The 18307-nt window shown below is 34.2% G+C and overlaps 1 protein-coding gene and 1 long non-coding RNA gene across 2 annotated transcripts; one reads left to right on the forward strand and one right to left on the reverse strand.

The window, feature by feature from the left end:
* Window positions 1–307: 307 nt before the first annotated feature.
* Window positions 308–7643, reverse strand: LOC125496517 (uncharacterized). The gene is made up of 3 exons (XR_007273086.2): window positions 6926–7643; window positions 6659–6754; window positions 308–2230 (listed from the first exon to the last, which is right to left on the reverse strand). It is a non-coding gene; the product is annotated as an uncharacterized LOC125496517 (long non-coding RNA).
* Window positions 7644–13825: 6182 nt separating this feature from the next.
* Window positions 13826–16147, forward strand: LOC104891861 (probable galacturan 1,4-alpha-galacturonidase SALK6). Its single transcript, XM_010677638.3, has 4 exons — window positions 13826–13978; window positions 14657–14980; window positions 15086–15601; window positions 15833–16147. Exons 1-4 carry the CDS (start codon window positions 13826–13828, stop codon window positions 16085–16087), a joined length of 1248 nt encoding a protein of 415 aa, XP_010675940.2. The 3' UTR covers window positions 16088–16147.
* The last annotated feature ends 2160 nt before the right edge of the window (window positions 16148–18307 follow it).

Consider the following 18307-nt stretch of genomic DNA (forward strand, 5'->3'; position numbering starts at 1 on the left):
CAATTCAATGCAATAATAATAATAATAATAATAATAATAATAATAATAATAATATTAATAATAATAATAATAAAATATAATAATAATAATAATAATAATAATGATGATGATATATGATTGATAATAATAATAATAATAATAATAATAATAATAATAATAATAATAATAATAATAATGAAAAAGATGATGATATGGTAATAAATAATTATAACGATAATGACAATGATACATTCATAATGAAACGTTACGACACATACATATTCATAATTAAAAATTACGATACAACTAAATTGCAAAATAAAACAATTAAAAACATGAACACTAACTAAACATATTTGTCCTTAAATTGTAGCTTAAGTTTTTCATACATCTCTCTCTCATCCGGATCAAGGGAAGACTTAGCCATTAATATATTCCAAATTTTGAACTTTCTATCTTCCTCTTTTGTTGATTATCTCAAGGCATCACACTCCTTTTGACACTCAAGTAAGTCCTCTCCCACACTGATCCTCCTCGTCGTAATTTCCAAAGAGGATGGAGATGTAGAACTGGATATTGGGGCTTTTCTTAACTTTCTTGACGCCGTCAGGACGTTTTGAGCTCACACCTTCATCTGGACCAGATCGTTTTGAGCTCCCGCCGCTCAATTGGGTGCCATCTGTCCATATGTCGTAGTGTTTCATAACATTCCATGCATGCTCCAATGTAAATTGAGGCCCATGGACTTTTATTCACATCTCATGGGCTTCAGTCAGGACGTCTTCGTCATTGCAGCCGGAACCCTTCTTCCTTTTTGCCTCGGTATATATCCCGACCCATGCATTCACATCTCCGTTGATTTTTTTCCAACGACTAGTAATAGCTCTGAATGTCCTTGAGCGTAAAGTTGGATTGAGTCGTCGTGACTCTTCAACCTTCTCAAATACTGAACCCCAAAAACCGTCACCATTTTGGTCGGTTCCCTTCAACATATCTCATCCGTACTCTAGATATGCCGAAATGAGTGCATGATCTTCATCTGCACTCCATGGAAACTTTGGTGTTGTGACTTTTTTTTGAAGAAGGAGTGTTTTGAATTTCTTGCGAATAGATTTCGTTTACATCGTCCTTTTCGTTAGGTTGTTCATGTTGTTGTGAAATATGTTGGGATATAGGAAAAGATGGTTCAACTTGTTGTTGCGATAGATGATTAGAACTTTGTGGAGATTCTTGTGTAACTTGTTGAGAATTTTGGTTATTCCATTGGCTTTGAAAAAACATAAACATTCTTTGGAATTCCGGATTTTGTAGCACACTTAGCTTGGATCGATTTGAAAATTATTTTGGGAATTTTGTGGGTGGTTTGGATTAGTTTGGGAGTAATTAGGATTATTTGAATCCATAATATTGGCTTAGTATAAGTAATATTAGGTGGGAGAGAGTAATTAGAAAAAAATGAGTTGGAAAGAATTTTGGTAAAATATATGAAATTTGGACTCAATTTATAGATAAAAATTTTTTATAGCCGTTGGTGTAATTTTTTTTTTTAAATAATAAGCTGAATTTTTTCTATTAACGTTACAAATTAAAAATATTAACGTTACAAAATAACCGTTGGAAATAGTAGAAAAAGAAGCGTTACAAAAGCAGCCTGCACAATACACGTGGCGTGCCTTAATTCGCTGTTCAGTGGGCCTCTAGTACTATTAGCCCTATATATTGTAATAAGGTGACAACGCTACAGGTTAAGCTTTTGAATGAAATAGAAAACGTTCTCTCTGAAATTCTGTGCTCTAAAAATTTCCTCTGCAATGGAAAATAGTTCATACTGAGACTAAAAGTTATCATGGTATCAGAGCCACCATTGTAGTTAGAGAAATCTGTCCAAACATCTTTCTTCATATTTTGAAAAGTCTTTCTCTTCTCTATTTCCTCTTCTGATCTATTATTCTATACTCTTCTATATCTCATCTTCTTTTCTCAACAAAAAATTTCCCATCTTTTAAAACCAAAGAAAAATGGCAGCAGCAGCAGGAAGAATAGCATTCCAAGATATGCTGAATCCTTTGTTCTTGCATCCTTCTAATAGTACAAGCACCATTCAAGTGGAAAAATTGCAGAGCTCAGTAGACTACAGGGCATGGAGGAGATCAATAGATATCAACTTCTCTTCAAAACGAAAACTGGGATTTGTGAATGGCACAGTCACGAGGTCCACAGATGATGAAATAAAAGCTGAACTCTGGGATACCTGCAACAATATGGTAATAGCCTGGATTACTCAAAATATTTCGGTTTCTGTTAAAAAATCTATCATGTACATGACATATGCTAAGGAAATATGGTTAAACCTAGAGAAACACTTCTCTCTCACTAATGAATACTAGGAAATATAGGCTAAATAGGGAGTTATATGAAATCAAGCAGCACTCTTTGCCTACTAATGAAACTATACATCTATGAAAGCTATTTGGGAAGAGTTGGATGCTATGAACACCCTGCCTATAATTTTAAACCCTAGTGAACAAGTTCAAGCTCTTTTGAGGGCTATTGAACAAGAGAGAGAGGAAGCTAAACTATTTCAGAACCTGAATGGGATTGATGAGGTTACAGCAGTTGCTTTGCAGCAAGATGAGGCTCAAAGAGAGGTGCTTCATCTCAATAAAAGTGATAATGATGTCTCTGCAATGTATAGCAAAGCATCAGACAAAGTTCCATCTTGCCATGTCTGTGGAAAGAGAGGCCACAAAGGAGATAAATGTTAGTTTGTTGTAGGTTTTTCAAAAAACCACCCTAGACATAACTCCAACCAAAATACCACACCCTTCAAACCAAAAACTTTCAATCAACCTTCCAGCTCAAAATGGCCACTAAACCCTAGATATAACAAACCAAAACTTGCTGCAACTGCTCACACAAATGCAAACCCCACACTCGATGCTACACCTGGTGTTCTATTTACACCTCAACAACATGCTCAACTTGCCAAATTGATGCCTAAACTTATGTCTCCAGCTATGGGCTCTAAAACAGATGAAGAGCTTGATGGTCATTCTCTGGCATGCTTTCATGCCACATTGTCACCAGTTGTAATGAAGAGTGGATCATAGACACTGATGACTCAGATCACATGACTCCACATCTGTGCAATCTGAGTCACCCCGGTGTTGTGACCACACTTTCCAAGATTAACTTGCATACTGGAGCAACAACTGTTGTTTCTCACACTAGTATTGTCTATTTAGAATCAGGCTTGATCCTGAACAATGTCCTGTGTGTACCAAACTTTAAACACAATCTATTGTCAGTGCAAAGGCTGCTCACTGATAATAAGAGCCAAGTGAAATTCTTTTAAACTCACTGTGTAATTGTTGACAGTACCACAAAGGAAGTGAGGGGGGGGGGAGTAGGTCAAGCTAAGCATGGTCTATATTACCTTGTTAAGCATCTGTCTAGCATGGTACCTGGTCAAAGTAGTAAATGATGTTCCTAATACCATTGAAAACATCCCAAACCTAGACACATCTAATACATTAGCCCTCTGGCATCACAGACTAGGCCATGCCTCTATCACTAAGCTCAAGCACATAACCTGTGTCAAGCCCTATCACAACCAGTCCACCAAAATATGCATTACTTGTCCTATGTCCAAATTCACTAAACTGCCTTATCCTTTGAGCTCCTCACATGCCTCTGCTCCTTTTTATCTCATACACATGGACATTTGGGGGACATATAGGGTGTATTCTAAAGAAAATACAGATACTTCATGACCATTGTGGATGACCACACAAGACACACTTGGGTTACTTACTTCAATATAAATCTGATTCTCTTCACACCTTAAAAACCTTCCTAAACTATGTTCAAACTCACTTTGCTACTCTTATTAAACACCTCAGGTCTGACAATGCTTTGGAGTTTGATGATGCTCCTTGTCAACACTTCTTTGCTAAACATGGTATTACTCACCAAACTTCATGTGTTAAATCACCACAGCAAAATGCCGGAGTAGAAAGAAAGCACAGACATGTTCTAGAGATAGCTAGAGCATTCAGATTTCAATCTGGACTTCCTCTACAATATTGGGGTGAGTGTGTGATGGCAGCTGTGCATATCATTAACAGGTTACCTACACCTATCCTAGCACATAAAACACCATTTGAGTGCTTATTCAACAAGCCACCTACATATGAACACTGGAAAGTTTTTGGTTGTTTAGCTTTTGCCTCAAACCTTGCATTTTCCTCAGATAAATTTGTTGTGAGAGGTGTTCCATGTGTCTTCTTGGGCTACCCCCTCCCCCTGTAAAAAGGATATAGGCTTCTAAACTTGCTCACTATGGAATCATTTGTATCCAGAAATGTTTGATTTCATGAACACATTTTCCCTTTCCAATCAACCTCTCAACACTCTTATATGACACCATACCCCTCCCATCAATAACCACTCAAAACCAACCCATTTCTACTTATGATGACTTCCTGTTTGAGCCTACTAAATCCAACATTACCCCTAACCCTACACCACCTCCCTCTCCAAGAGTCACTTAACCCTCACCACCACCAACAACACCAACCTTTCACTCCTACTCTTCTCCAATTTCATCAAACACTCTACCTCCCCCTGTCAGAAAAACCACTAGGACCTATATCCCTCCATCTTGGCACCAAGATTATGCTGCTCACTCCTCCACATCTCACATATCCAACCTAGCTCACACATATACTGATCCCCAATTTCATTGCCTTCTTACTTCCGTAACAAGCACCCCTGATCCTGTGTCCTTTAAAGAAGTTGTAGCTCACACTCACTGGGAGATATGAACAGTGAGTTGGAGGCTTTGGAGAGTAATAACACATGGGATGTTGTCACTCTTCCTCATGGCAAGACAGCTATTGGCTCTAAATGGTTATTTAGAACCAAACTTAACCCAGATGGAACAATTGAGTGATACAAAGCTAGGCTGGTTATCCTAGGTTGCAGACAGCAACATGGAGTTGATTACTCAGAGACATTTTCCCCTGTGGCAAAATGATAACAGTCAGAACTCTTCTAGCTGTTGCTGCAATGTACAATTGGCACACCTTGTAAATGGATGTAAGTAATGCTTTCTTACATGGAGACCTAACTAAAACTGTCTACACGTCTCTTCCTAAGGGTTACACTGAGCTTGGCAGCAGAATTCAAGTGCACACAATCCCTACCTATCCTCCCAAATCTCAATCTGTGCAAGTTTGTAAGCTAAAAAAGGCCATTTATGGTCTAAAGCAGGCCCCTTGGTAGTGGTTCAGCAAGCTTTCTCAAACCTTAATCCACCTAGGCTTTAATCAATCCAAATCTGATTATAGTCTCTTCACAAAAACAAGCCCCACCAGCATTACCTTAATCCTTATCTATGTTGATGACCTCCTTTTGTGTGGCTCTCACCTATCTACCTTAACTGATCTTCAACATCTCCTCTCTCAATCCTTCAAAATGAAAGATCTAGGTCCTGTTAGATATTGGGCTTGAAATTGACAGATCAGCTGCTGGCTTCTTTTTTTCTCATAACAAATATACTACAGACATATTGCAAGAATATGGCATGCTCAAATCTAAGCCTCTCCAACTCCATATGGAGTCTCACATCAAGCTCACAGCTGAAAAGGGTGAATATGCCCTCCCTAATCCTACTCCATACCAAAGGTTGCTAGGCAAGCTTATCTATCTTACCATAACAAGGCCTGATATATGTTTCACAGTTCAATTGTTAGCTCACTTCATGCAACACCCAACATTAGTGCATATGCAAGCTAGCTAAGAGACTTCTCAGGTACCTAGCTGGCAATCCTAAGCAAGGTATCCTTCTAGCTACAAATACTACAGCATAGTTGCAGGTATACTGTGACAGTGACTGGGCCAGCTGTCTAGTAACCAGGAGATTAACTACAGGCTACTGCATATTTCTTGGCTCATCACCGGTGTCTTAGAAGACAAGAAGCAAACTGTTGTTGCTAGATCCTCTACTAAAGCAGAGTACAAGGCTATGGCACTTAAAACTTGTGAAGTTACCTGGCTATTTGCTCTCTTAAATGATCTAAGAATTAAAAATCTTCCTCCTACCATCCTTCACTGTGATACAAAGCTGCACTTTCCATAGCATCCAATCCAATTCTTCATGAAAAAATCAAACATGTTGAACTAGATTGCCACTATGTCAGGGACCAAATCAAGTATGGCAAGATCACACTATTCATGTGCCTTCCTCTGAGCAAATTGCATATATAATGACTAAGGTTCTTCTTGACAAGCTTCACACTCAACACCTTAACAAGTTGGGAGCTACACCTGGTTCCACTCACCAACTTGAGGGGGAGTATTAAGGACTCTACAGTCTTTTTACCTCATCTTATTGACGACTGTTGCTGATGACTCACCTTCTGTAATCTGTAGCCTGTGATAATTGGTTATTCTCTAATTTTACTATTTGTACTAATGTCAGCTATCATTGCAACTATCATTACTGTACTATTAGCCATATATATTGTAATAAGGTGACAACACTACAGGTTAAGCGTTTGAATGAAATAGAAAACATTCTCTCTGAAATTATGTGCTCTAAAGATTTTCTCTGCAATGGAAAATAGTTCATACTGAGACTAAAAGTTATCAAAAGACCTATTATGGTAGTATTTACCTGATTAGTGGCAATAATTTAACTTGAACATCCAACATTTGCAACTTGACGACTTGATAAAGTTGATCTATTGCTTCTTTGTTTATCACTTGCATACTATTAATTAAAAAACAGAATTAAGTGTATAGCACAGTTGATTAAACATAATTAATTGCAAAAAATATCATTAACTTAAGTCTCTAACTAACTATACCAACCCATAAAATTCTCTAATTTGCAGAAAATTGCAGAAAATAAATTAAAGAAAAGAGTGATATAATATCTTACCTTGAATTATTGGGTAGATAATTGACCTTTAAATTCCTTCTCAATCGCAAGTGTTTGATAATTTGCCCATAAGAGTGTTTCGAAGAACAGAGAGAAATATGAGAAGTTGAACTTATGGGAGGGGTTTATGCCAAGTCAATTTCTTTGGAGTTAAAATTACTCATATGTGTTTTGGCTGTTTTGGCGTAAAAAGAAATATCGTGGCAATGTTTTTCAAGTCATAAACTAAGGCCCACTACTATGGTTAAACTATGGTAAAATTATCAGAATATGGATTGAGCACCTAAGAGGTGAAAAAAAAATAGTGAGTACCTAAAAAGTGAAAAAGTTAAAAGGTTAGTCCCTAAAATCTAGAAAGAAATCAGGCTTGTATTTTGATTTGGATATGTAGGACGAAAATTTTAGATGACAATGCAAGAAATTCAGAATTTTAGAGATCAACGAAGATCGAAGAACAAATTTTTGGAACATAAAACTACAAAGAACGAAACTGATTTACCGAATTTTGAATTGAATTGCAGAAGCTTTAAAGAGATTTAGAGAGCACCAGAAAAGCATGATGTTGTTGTACCATGATGAAATTGCAGATAGAACATCAATCTGCAGTTTATTACTCTTCTTCAAGACCATAACCGGAACTGAACTCTTAATCTCCATAATTAATAAATATAAAATGTCTTATTTCAATCTTCAAGGACGTTATTTTGATGCCCCTGAATTCAAGGTTGGTATGTATTTTATAGTGTTGCTCAGCCTTTGAACCTAGCAAATAAGAAATAATAATGGGATAATTCTATATGAAATGCCACTCGTTTATTGTGCTCTTTCCTTTGTGTTTGGATTCTCTAAAGTTGTAAAATAACTCTACAAGGTAGAGTTTGAGCAATATCAAACATTGAATAAAAAATCAATGGCTCATATATTCTCTTTCCACAATCCCCTATTTTATCTCATCAAAATTCACGCCTACATATTTCCCTTCCACTAATATAAGCCTTTGATTTTAAAAATATATGGCTCAAATGCAACTCTAACTCGTAAAAGGATCCGGACTCGCCTGGCAGGAGGAAGGAAAGAGAAATGGGAGGAAGAAAAGGAAAACGGGTAAAAGTTTTTTTAAATTTTAACCAGGTAAACAGGTAATAACTAGTCAACTGGAACCATTATTGTAAACAATACGTTTAAGTTGGGACTACTAACAAATACTAAGAGCACTCCCAATGGTGACATAACTCATCACCAAAATCAAAAAATTTGGGCTGAACAAAAAAAATATGCATCCCATTGGTGATAGAAAACCTATCACCAAATGACATGTTTTGTCATCCATCACCATGTGAACAAATCCATCAGCAAATGAACCGTGTGAATGGAAGACAAAATGAGCTTAGTCACACACAGCCAGCCAGTGGCAAGCTGCCACGTGGCTGCTGTTGTGATCTTTTTGGGAAATTTCGTGGAAATTTCCACGGAATTTCCCAGAAAATTCGTATTTCAAAAAAAAAAAAAAAAAACCAAAATTCATATTTTTTTCCCCTCTGTAAAATGATACCCATATTGATATATTTCAGAACAAAAAAAAAAAAAAAAAACACTTCTCCTCCTCACCTTTCTCTCTCTAAAAATATTTATACATCATTTTTCTCTATAATTTTTTACCTTCTCCTCCTCACCTAAAAAGAGGGAAAAAAATCATATTTTCTAATAAATATATTTACCTTCTTTTACTAAAAAAACATCTTTAATCCTCCTCTCTCTAAATAAAATTACTTATAACCCAATAATGATAATTAATTTTTTGTAATTAATTATTATTTTACTAATAACCCAATAATAATAATAATTAATTTTGGTAATTAATTATTATAATTTTTAGTAATCATAAGATGATTCATTTTTATTTTTAATATGTGAATTATATTATTTATTGAAGTAGGAAAGAGAAATATGAGAGAGAAAGTTGAGGTGGGTAGTGAAAAGTAGGAGAGATAAAGTGGAGTTTGATGGTTTTTTTGTTCATGAGTGGGGTGGAGGTGATACATTTGATCATGAAATGATCAAAATATGAGTAAGTAGGAAATTTTGATGATCAAACCCATCACCATTGGGAGTGCTCAAACACCCAACAATTGACAAGCAACCTAACATTCCAAACAACTAACGATGATTACTGATTACCGTTTACCCCCTAGTGAGATGAGAATGCTTTAACCAATAACATGAGGTCTTTTTTTTGTAAGTGCATCTTCTTTAATTTAGCTAGTGCCAACAGGTAAAAAACTTGTCTATCCATCAAATAGACTACCCATTATTGATAAAGATTTACTAGAATTTTTTGCACGCGATGCGTGCTTGAATTTTTTTCGAAACAAAAACTCGATTTTCTTCGGCATAAAAGTCAAAATTTGAACATTAGACATACGGAGTGTAATTGTTTTTAGTTGCAAAATTTGATTGATTTAGTTTCTGTCACTTAAGTCTCTCATCATTCTTTTTTTTTTTTTTTTTTTACTTTTTCAAAGTTAAATTCTATGAACAAAATAGAAATTTCATTGAATTTATTTATGATTTCTAATATTAATTTTTAGTTGATTTATGAATTAAGTACATTACTTCATAAATTATAAAGAAAGTGGACACTTTGATTTCAAGTCAATTTTTCCATAGGTTGTAGTTTGTAAGTGAATTTTTAAGTTTTTGTAAAGTTTACTCATTTTAGTGATTTGCATAACGTAAATTATGCAATTTTTTTATTTTAGTTGACTTGTGAGTGATTGTTATAGTTATATTTTTGGTATTTTTTTTGAAGCCCCCTTTGATTTGTAAGTGAATTTGTAATTTAGAATGGGAAGGGGGTAACATAGTCTCTTCATTCGGGGACACCATAGCTTCCCCCTTCCCTTATATAATAGAGATACGTTGTACTTTAATTCTTGAATGATATTTTACACAAACCTTTTTACCTTGATAATTAATCGCTATTATAATAGAAAAAGATAGGTCCTAATATATGTAAAAGTTTTATTATATACCGGAAACACTATAAAAAAGTAAATAATTTTTTTCCTTGTCTAACTTCTAAATTATGGTTTCATTACAAATACACCTCTATTTTTTTTATCATGACCCACCATTAATTGTGAATGGTTCTTGAGAAATAGTGATTTGTAAGTAAATTTTTGCAAATGTTTTTGTATGTGTTGACATTATTTTAGGTTATTAGTTTTAGTTTATATGTTAATTTTAAGTTTTAATAAAGTTTCCTGATTATTTGAGTGATTTGCGTGATATTTATAACGTGATTTTCTCAATTGTATGAGTGATTTGTAAAGTTTCTTCTTTTAAGTGATTTGTGAGTGAGTGTTGTAAATTAATTTTCGGTAGTTTTCTTTGAGTGCCGATTTTGATTTTGACATTTCTTTTGTAATTTAAAAAGGGAAGGGGAGCAAAATAGGCATTTCAAAAGAGGACACCATTGCTCCCCCTTCCCTTATATAATAAAAATTATTGTGTCTTGTGGTAATGGAATACAACTCAACATAAAAATTCTTTTTTTTAAGGATAATGTTATATGCAGCCCTAAGGGCTACATATAAGCATTAAATACATGTCTTAAAATGGAAACAGTTTAGAAATTCATGACAAAATTTCACATCATTTGAGATAATAAATGCTTGATTCAAATTTTTATTTCTATTTTAAGCTTCTTATAGATAGTCGGACATTGCTAGGTTAACCCACTGGGTAGACTACCCGCTACTAATAGATAATTAAAATATTAGTATTTAAGTCTAGTTGGATTCCACTATCATAATTACCACAATGCAACCTTATATTATGGGGTGGGTAGTCTACTCGGTGGGTTAACCAAGTTTTTTCCTACATAGTCCTAAGAACTACGATATCATTTTCCTTTTTTTAATAATCTATTAGTAGTGGGTTATCTACCCAATACCGAAAAATTAGTGGATATAGTTATGGATATGGGAATATCATAATTATTTTATATTCAATTACCAATGAATCATTTTTTTTACCTGAACAAACATAATTTAGTCCATCTTTTCTCAAGTTCCAGCCCTATTCCCAGACAAACTCAAACTGCCTCCCCTTACTCCCAGTTATGTTGTTGCTGAGATTTGAACCTAGCTAAGGATGGTCGTGGAAATAAGGGGTTGTACGATAATTGGAAAAAATGCGGCTTAACCTTTTAGGTTTGGACTGGCGATATATAATACTAGAATTTTTTGCACGCGATGCGTGCTTGAATTTTTTTCGAACAGATTCTCAATTTTTTTCGGCATAAGAGCCAAAATTTGAACATTAGACATACGAAGTATAATTGTTTTTAGTTGCAAAATTTAATTGGTTTAGTTTCTGTCACTTAAGTCTCTCACCATTCTTTTTGTTTTTTTTTACTTTTCAAAGTTAAATTCTATGAATAAAATAGAAATTTTTTTGAATTTATTTATGATTTCTAATATTATAATTTTTTAGTTGATTTTTGAATTAATTACAGTACTTCATAAATTGTAAAGAAAGTAGACACTTTGATTTCAAGTCATTTTTTTCATAGGTTGTAGTTTGTAAGTGAATTTTTAAGTTTTTGTAAAGTTTCCTCATTTTAGTGATTTGCATAACGTAAATTATGCAATTTTATGATTTTAGTTGACTTGTGAGTGATTATTATAATTATATTTTGATATTTTTGTTTGAAGCCCCTTTGATTTGTAAGTGAATTTGTAATTTAGATGGGAAGGGGAGAAGATAGTCTCTTCATTCTGGGACACCATAGCTCCCCCCTTCCCTTATATAATAGAGATATGATGTACTTTAATTCTTGAATGATATTTTATATAAACTTTTTTACCTTGATAATTTATCGCTATTATATAATAGAAAAAAATACGTCCAAATATATGTAAAATTTTCATTATATATAGGAAACACTATAAAAAAGTAAATAATTTTTTTCCTTGTCTAATTTCTAAATTCTGATTTCACTACAAATACACCTCTATTTTTTATCATGACCCACCATTAATTGTCAATGGTTCTTGAGAATAGTGATTTGTAAGTAAAGTTTTGTAAATGTTTTTGTATGTATTGACGTTCTAGGTTATTAGTTTTAGTTTGTATATTAATTTTTAAGTTTTAATAAAGTTTCCTGATTATTTGAGTGATTTGCGTGATTTTTATAACGTGATTTTCTCAATTGTATGGGTGATTTGTAAAGTTTCTTCTTTTAAGTGATTTGTGAGTGAGTGTTGTAAATTTATTTTCGGTATTTTGATTTTGACATTCCTTTTGTAATTTAGAAAGAGAAGGGGATAAAATAGGCATTTCAAAAGAGGACACCATTGCTCCCCCTTCCCTTATATAATAGAGATAAGAGGATTATACAAGAGTCGAAAATAGTTACTACTCTAAAAGAGGCCAATGTTGAGTGATTCGGACTGAAAATCAACGGACAACTAAACTTTATCTTTAAAGGTTAATGTAGATATTACCGATTTTGGGAAATCACAAACTAACTTGGTACCTATAAAGGAGAAATAAAATATTTTGAGAACTACCCCAAATCATCATAGATCTAGCAGAAATATTTTTTTAATCATAAGAACAACAACCATGTAGGCATGTACATATTTCAAATTTCACAATTTAAGAGAACATTTGCGGGTCGAGTGTTTGATAATAAGGGTAACATAAGGGGGTTCCTATCCTTAAACACCACACTTGAGAAGATCTAAATCCAAGACTTAGCTTCTAAGATCTAATTAAGGTAAGAGTTTTGGCAAGTGATCAAGTAACTTTGTAATATTATCCAAGTCCTTATTGGAAATAATATCATAATATAATAGTTTCTAAGATACTATAACAAATTAACAATCTACATCTTTTTATATGTTAAAGTACGTGTCACGATAAATATACTACACGATCTATATCTTCCTCCATGTTAAAACATTAAAATTAAATTTCTCCACTATATTGCACATAATTTCACTATGTTTTCCGTTAATATATAAAATCCAATATATTATGAATAAGTTTACTATATCTCTATAAAACTCACTTTGTGAAGTGAAGTGAATATCAATTATCAATCCAATGCATAGTGTGCACCGAGTCCATTTAAGTCTTTTTTATAAGACTTATGACTCCTCACCTTCTTTGGATATCTTCTTTAGGTTGTCTAAAAGTTGACAAACTTCTAGGTCTTTGTTCTTTTAAAGACTTTTTTGTTGCCCATATGCTCCGACTACATTCGAGTACGACCCGGTCGCACATCAACCTTTGGTCGATGAGCCTCTCAACCAGAGTTTCTGCATACGATGAGGCTCGAATTCGATACCTCCCTCAAACGATATCAAGCTAGTTGCCAGTTGGACCAACTCTTGTTGGTATTCTTCTAGAGACTTTGCATTATTTCTTACGCTAGTTAATTGATCTATGCTTGGAGATTGTGAATATAAGGTTAGCTCTAGGTCTGTAGCAAAAAAAGGTCTGTGTATACAAGATACTAAGAATCTTTGAGACTTTGAAATAACTCGTGTAATTCTTTATCTATTGAATATCTTGGTTTCAGTATTTGCGGTGCCCCACAAATCACAATGTTTTTATAGGTTCTTTGACTAATATTATGGATGGTAAAGTTGGATCTGTTCTATGTATTTTAAGCGACATTTGTAATAGGTTTCTAAAAATGGATTATTTCTCATCCACATAACCACATCCATTAAGTCAGATTTTAGTGATATATTTTTAGTATAAGACTGGTGGCAGAGAACAAAAGAAAATATATATATATATAGCAGTAAAAAAAGTAAGTATTCAAAAAAAAAAAATTTTAAACGTCAAAAATAAGAAAATAAAAAAAATAAAAAACCAAAAAAAATGGCTTCCAAATTAAATTTCACATTGTCTTTGCTCGGATTTTATTTGCTCATCATAGAAGTTAGTTGTCAGACTCAGAACCTAGCTCCTGGTGATACCATTGTATTTGACATAACCACGAAAGGTGCAAAACCTGATGCTGATGTCACACAGGTAAAACAAATTGTTTCATTTCATAATAATTAATCAAAGACTACTTTATGTTTGACGAGTGTATAAAATATAGGGTGTATTTTATACTTCCTCTATTATATATTAAGTTTTTCATATGTTGTTTTCCTATAATTTGTGAGACTGACTCTTGATCATTTACTTTAACAAAATTATAGTAAGTATTTAATGGACACCTATGTCATAAATATTCATGGAAGTTTTATAAAATCCCACATGACATTTTATTCCTCTTATACATTGGAGAGAATTTATGGTCAAAATTAAAAAAGTTGACTTTGAAATAAACAAATTAGAAGTTTAATATAGTATAGGATAAACGAAAATATAATTTGGGGATTATGTGGTGCCTTTCTTATTAAAAAAATTGGGAATTTTTTATTATCAAGGATAAGGTTCAAATTTATATAAGTAATTCAAACTCTTGACGAAATCAGTTTAGGATAAATAATTTAGGAAGATTGGCTATTTGGCTTGATTCTTTTCGGATAAAAAAAGATGAAAATCATGTGTCATGTTTGTCGTTATAGTATTAAGTAAACGATGAGGTGCCATATTACGTCTTATTGCATGACATTGTCTCATATTAAAATTTCCTGGAATATAATATTTATAATGAAAAAGAATTGAGCATTTAATTTGTTAATTGATTGTTTTCAGGCTTTTTTGGACTCATGGACTGCAGCATGTGCATCAAAAAAACCTAGCAAGGTCTTAGTTCCTGCAGGAAATTATATCCTAGGAGCCATTACTCTCAAAGGTCCATGCCAGACACCAACTGTAATTGAAATCTTAGGGAACTTCAAGGCTCCTTCAGATGTGGCAGCTTTTAAGAAGGAAGATTCATGGTTTAAGGTAGAAAATGTCGACAGTTTGATAATCATTAGTGGTAAAGGAGGAGGTGTTTTTGATGGCCAAGGACAAGCAGGATGGAAAAAAAACGAATGTACTAAGAATGCTAACTGCGCCTTCGACCTTCCTTATGTAAGCCCTTCAGCTTACTACTAATCATTTTAGCATGTTAGGATACTAAGATTATATTGTATGTACAAGATAAAATAACCTGAATATTTATGTTGTGATTTGCAGAACATAAGGTTCAATTTTGTGTCCAACTCAAAAGTAAGTGGCTTGACTTCGCTAAACAGCAAGTCGTTTCACGTTGTTCTCTTAGGGTGTAAGCAACTAGAGTTGTCAGACATGACAATAACCGCCCCAGCAGACAGCCCTAACACGGATGGCATTCACATTGGACGTTCAGAAAACATTATCGTAAGAGGGTGGACAATAGGCACCGGAGATGATTGCGTGTCTTTTGGTGATGGGGCTAAGAACGTCCTTATAGAAGGAGTCACATGTGGGCCCGGTCATGGTCTCAGTGTTGGGAGCTTGGGTAAATACCCAAATGAAGAACCAGTTTCAAATATTACTATCAGGAAATGTACCATCAAGAACACTGACAATGGTGTCCGGGTTAAAACATGGCACAACTCTTATGAATCCACTGTCACTGGCTTGTATTTTGAGGATATCACTGTTGAAAATGTCAGAAATCCTGTCATTGTTGATCAAGAATATTGCCCGTGGAATCATTGCAAAGCAAAGGTAACAAAAGTTCTTCTGTCAGACTGTCTATTTTTCGCATAAAAATCAAAACTTAAGCAAAACACGTAAAAAGTTACCAGGAACTACAAGAAACTGTACTAAATTTTTACTTTTCTGTGTGTAACTAATATCTTATCCTTCTGTTAAATAGTTCTCACAGGATACACTACTAGCTTATGTGTTCCACATATAGAAGTATATACTAATATCCCAGATTTATGATTTTAACAGACACCATCAAAAGTCAAGATTTCCGACATCAGATTCAAGAATGTGAAGGGAAAATCAAGCACCAAGGAAGCAGTGAAACTGATTTGCAGCGAAGGCGTGCCATGCGATAAGGTAGAGCTAGCTGACATAGACATACAATACACTGGACCAGATGGTCCTGCAGTATCAATGTGTAAATTTGTGAAGCCTCTTCTTACTGGAAAGCAGAGTCCACCTGCTTGTGATGCACCTGCTACCCCTATTGTTGAAACTTGAGGGTCAGGCCTAGGATTTTTTAATGTTGTAATCTTAATAATTCCTAGATGTTTGAAACAATTTTGCATGTATTTGTTGAAACATAGGATCTTGTTGTTCCCATATAGATGGATGATATTTCTTTAGAAATTTGCCATTCAAGGCTCTATCTTTTATGTTGTCATTTATATCTTTTAATAGGTATGCATTTCTAGTCATTTTCTTATAAATGATAAAGGGATCTTGTCACTTAGGCGTCCATTTTCCTAACTAGGGATTTTTATAAGTTGATTCCGACGGAAATATTTTCCAAAATTTATCATTCTCCTGGAACTCTTTAGGCACTACTTTTTGTTGTAGGCCCTAGAAACCTTTTCTTTTTGGATCCTCATTTTGGCTAAAGCTTCTTCCTTAGCTTCTAGAGCATCCATAATTTCAATATTCATTGCTTGTGAATAGTTATCTCCTTATAACCCCATTTGTTGGGCTACCAGAGATGACCTTACATTCACTTCAGCAGGGATTATTGAGTGTATCCATAAACTAAGTTAAAATGAGTAACTCATGTTGCTTTCCTTTTAAAGGTCTTGTAGGCCCATAGGGCATATAGCAACAGCTCATCCCATTTTCTTAGATTATTATCTATTAACTTCGAGATCTCTTTTACTATAATCTTACTGGTAGTCTCAGCTTGATCATTTGCTTGAGCATAGTAAGGTGTTGAATACAACTTAATTATTCCAAACTAATTAAAATAATCCAGTAGGTCAGGGTTCCTGAATAATGTGGCTTGATCAAAGGTTATAGTTTATGGAATCTCAAATCTTGTGAAGATTTTCTCTTCCAATAAATTTATTACAACCTGGGTATTAATCTTGTTAGAAGTATGAGCCTACACTCATTTGGTGAAGTAATCAGTCACCACTAGGATGTATGAATGCTTTTTAGAGGATGCGAGATTGATTTCTCCTATGACATACTCCACTCCTCTGAAAGGCGAAGGTTTAAGAATGTATTTCAGTTCTGAGGCTGGCGCCCTATTGATAGGTCCAAACTTCTAACATCTTTTACAACCCTTTAGCATAATCAATACAATCCTTTCTCATAGTGGGCCAATAGAAACCATGTTCGTGCAACAACCCTCTCATTTTCAGGTCGTTTTGATGAGCACCACATATCCCTTGATGAATCTCTGCCATGAGAGTTAGGGCTTTTCCAGCATCCACACATTCAAAAGTAATCCTTCTGGATCCTTTATGTGTACTTCACCAAATTGCATGCAAAATTTAGTTGCTGTCATTGTAACTCTATTTAGCACCTTTGTCCCAGTTGGGTTTTGGAGATAATGGATAATTTCATCTCTCCAGTTCTTTTCCTCCTTTAATATTGAAATTCTATAGACTTCTAATATATTTTCTGATATTTTTTATCAGTTTCGTTAAGAGGATATAGGATCTTTTCTGGAGAATGATACCTTCATTTTGTGAAGGCACTTCTTCTCTAGCAGAAGCTATTTGGGACAGCTAATCTACTGTTTTATTTTCTACTCTAGAAATGTGTATGAAAATAATTTCCTTAAATTGTTTAGATAATTCTTGTGCTTTCTTTCCACACTCATGTGATACAGATGGTATATATTTAAATTCTTCAGTCATTTGAGAAATGACCAGTTGAGAATCCCTGTATATCTTTGCTCTCTTAGCTCCCAACTCTAGCAACAACTCCAACCCAATCCATAAAGCTTCATATTCTGCTCTATTGTTGGTGCATGCACCCTTCAGGGTCACTGCCAATTTGGTTGGGATCCCATCAGGGGATAAAATATATATTCCAGCTCCTGTTGTTTCTATGGTGTTAGATCCATCAAAGAACAAGACCCATGGAAAGATGTTCTCATCAATGATTCCAGAGTCACAGTAAGGATGGGTTGCTAAGAAATCAGTTAGAGCTTGACCTTTTACTACCTTTTATGGCACGTATATATATTAGGTCGAATTGCAGTAAATGTAGACTCCATTCTCTTAACATTCCTTTTATAAAAAGGTTGGGATATCATATAATTTATGACACTTGTTGGAGATACTACTTCTACTGTGAAGGCCATGAAATAATGTGTGAGCTTGATTGATGCATCATATACTCATAAACACCATTTTTCTGCCATGGTATACCTTTTCTTTGTGTCATGAAGGATTCTACTTAGATAGAATATAGCTTGCTCATGTCCCTTCTCATTTTCTT

The sequence above is a fragment of the Beta vulgaris genome, chromosome 1 (assembly GCF_026745355.1).
Source record: "Beta vulgaris subsp. vulgaris cultivar EL10 chromosome 1, EL10.2, whole genome shotgun sequence".
NCBI classification, from domain to species: domain Eukaryota; kingdom Viridiplantae; phylum Streptophyta; class Magnoliopsida; order Caryophyllales; family Amaranthaceae; genus Beta; species Beta vulgaris.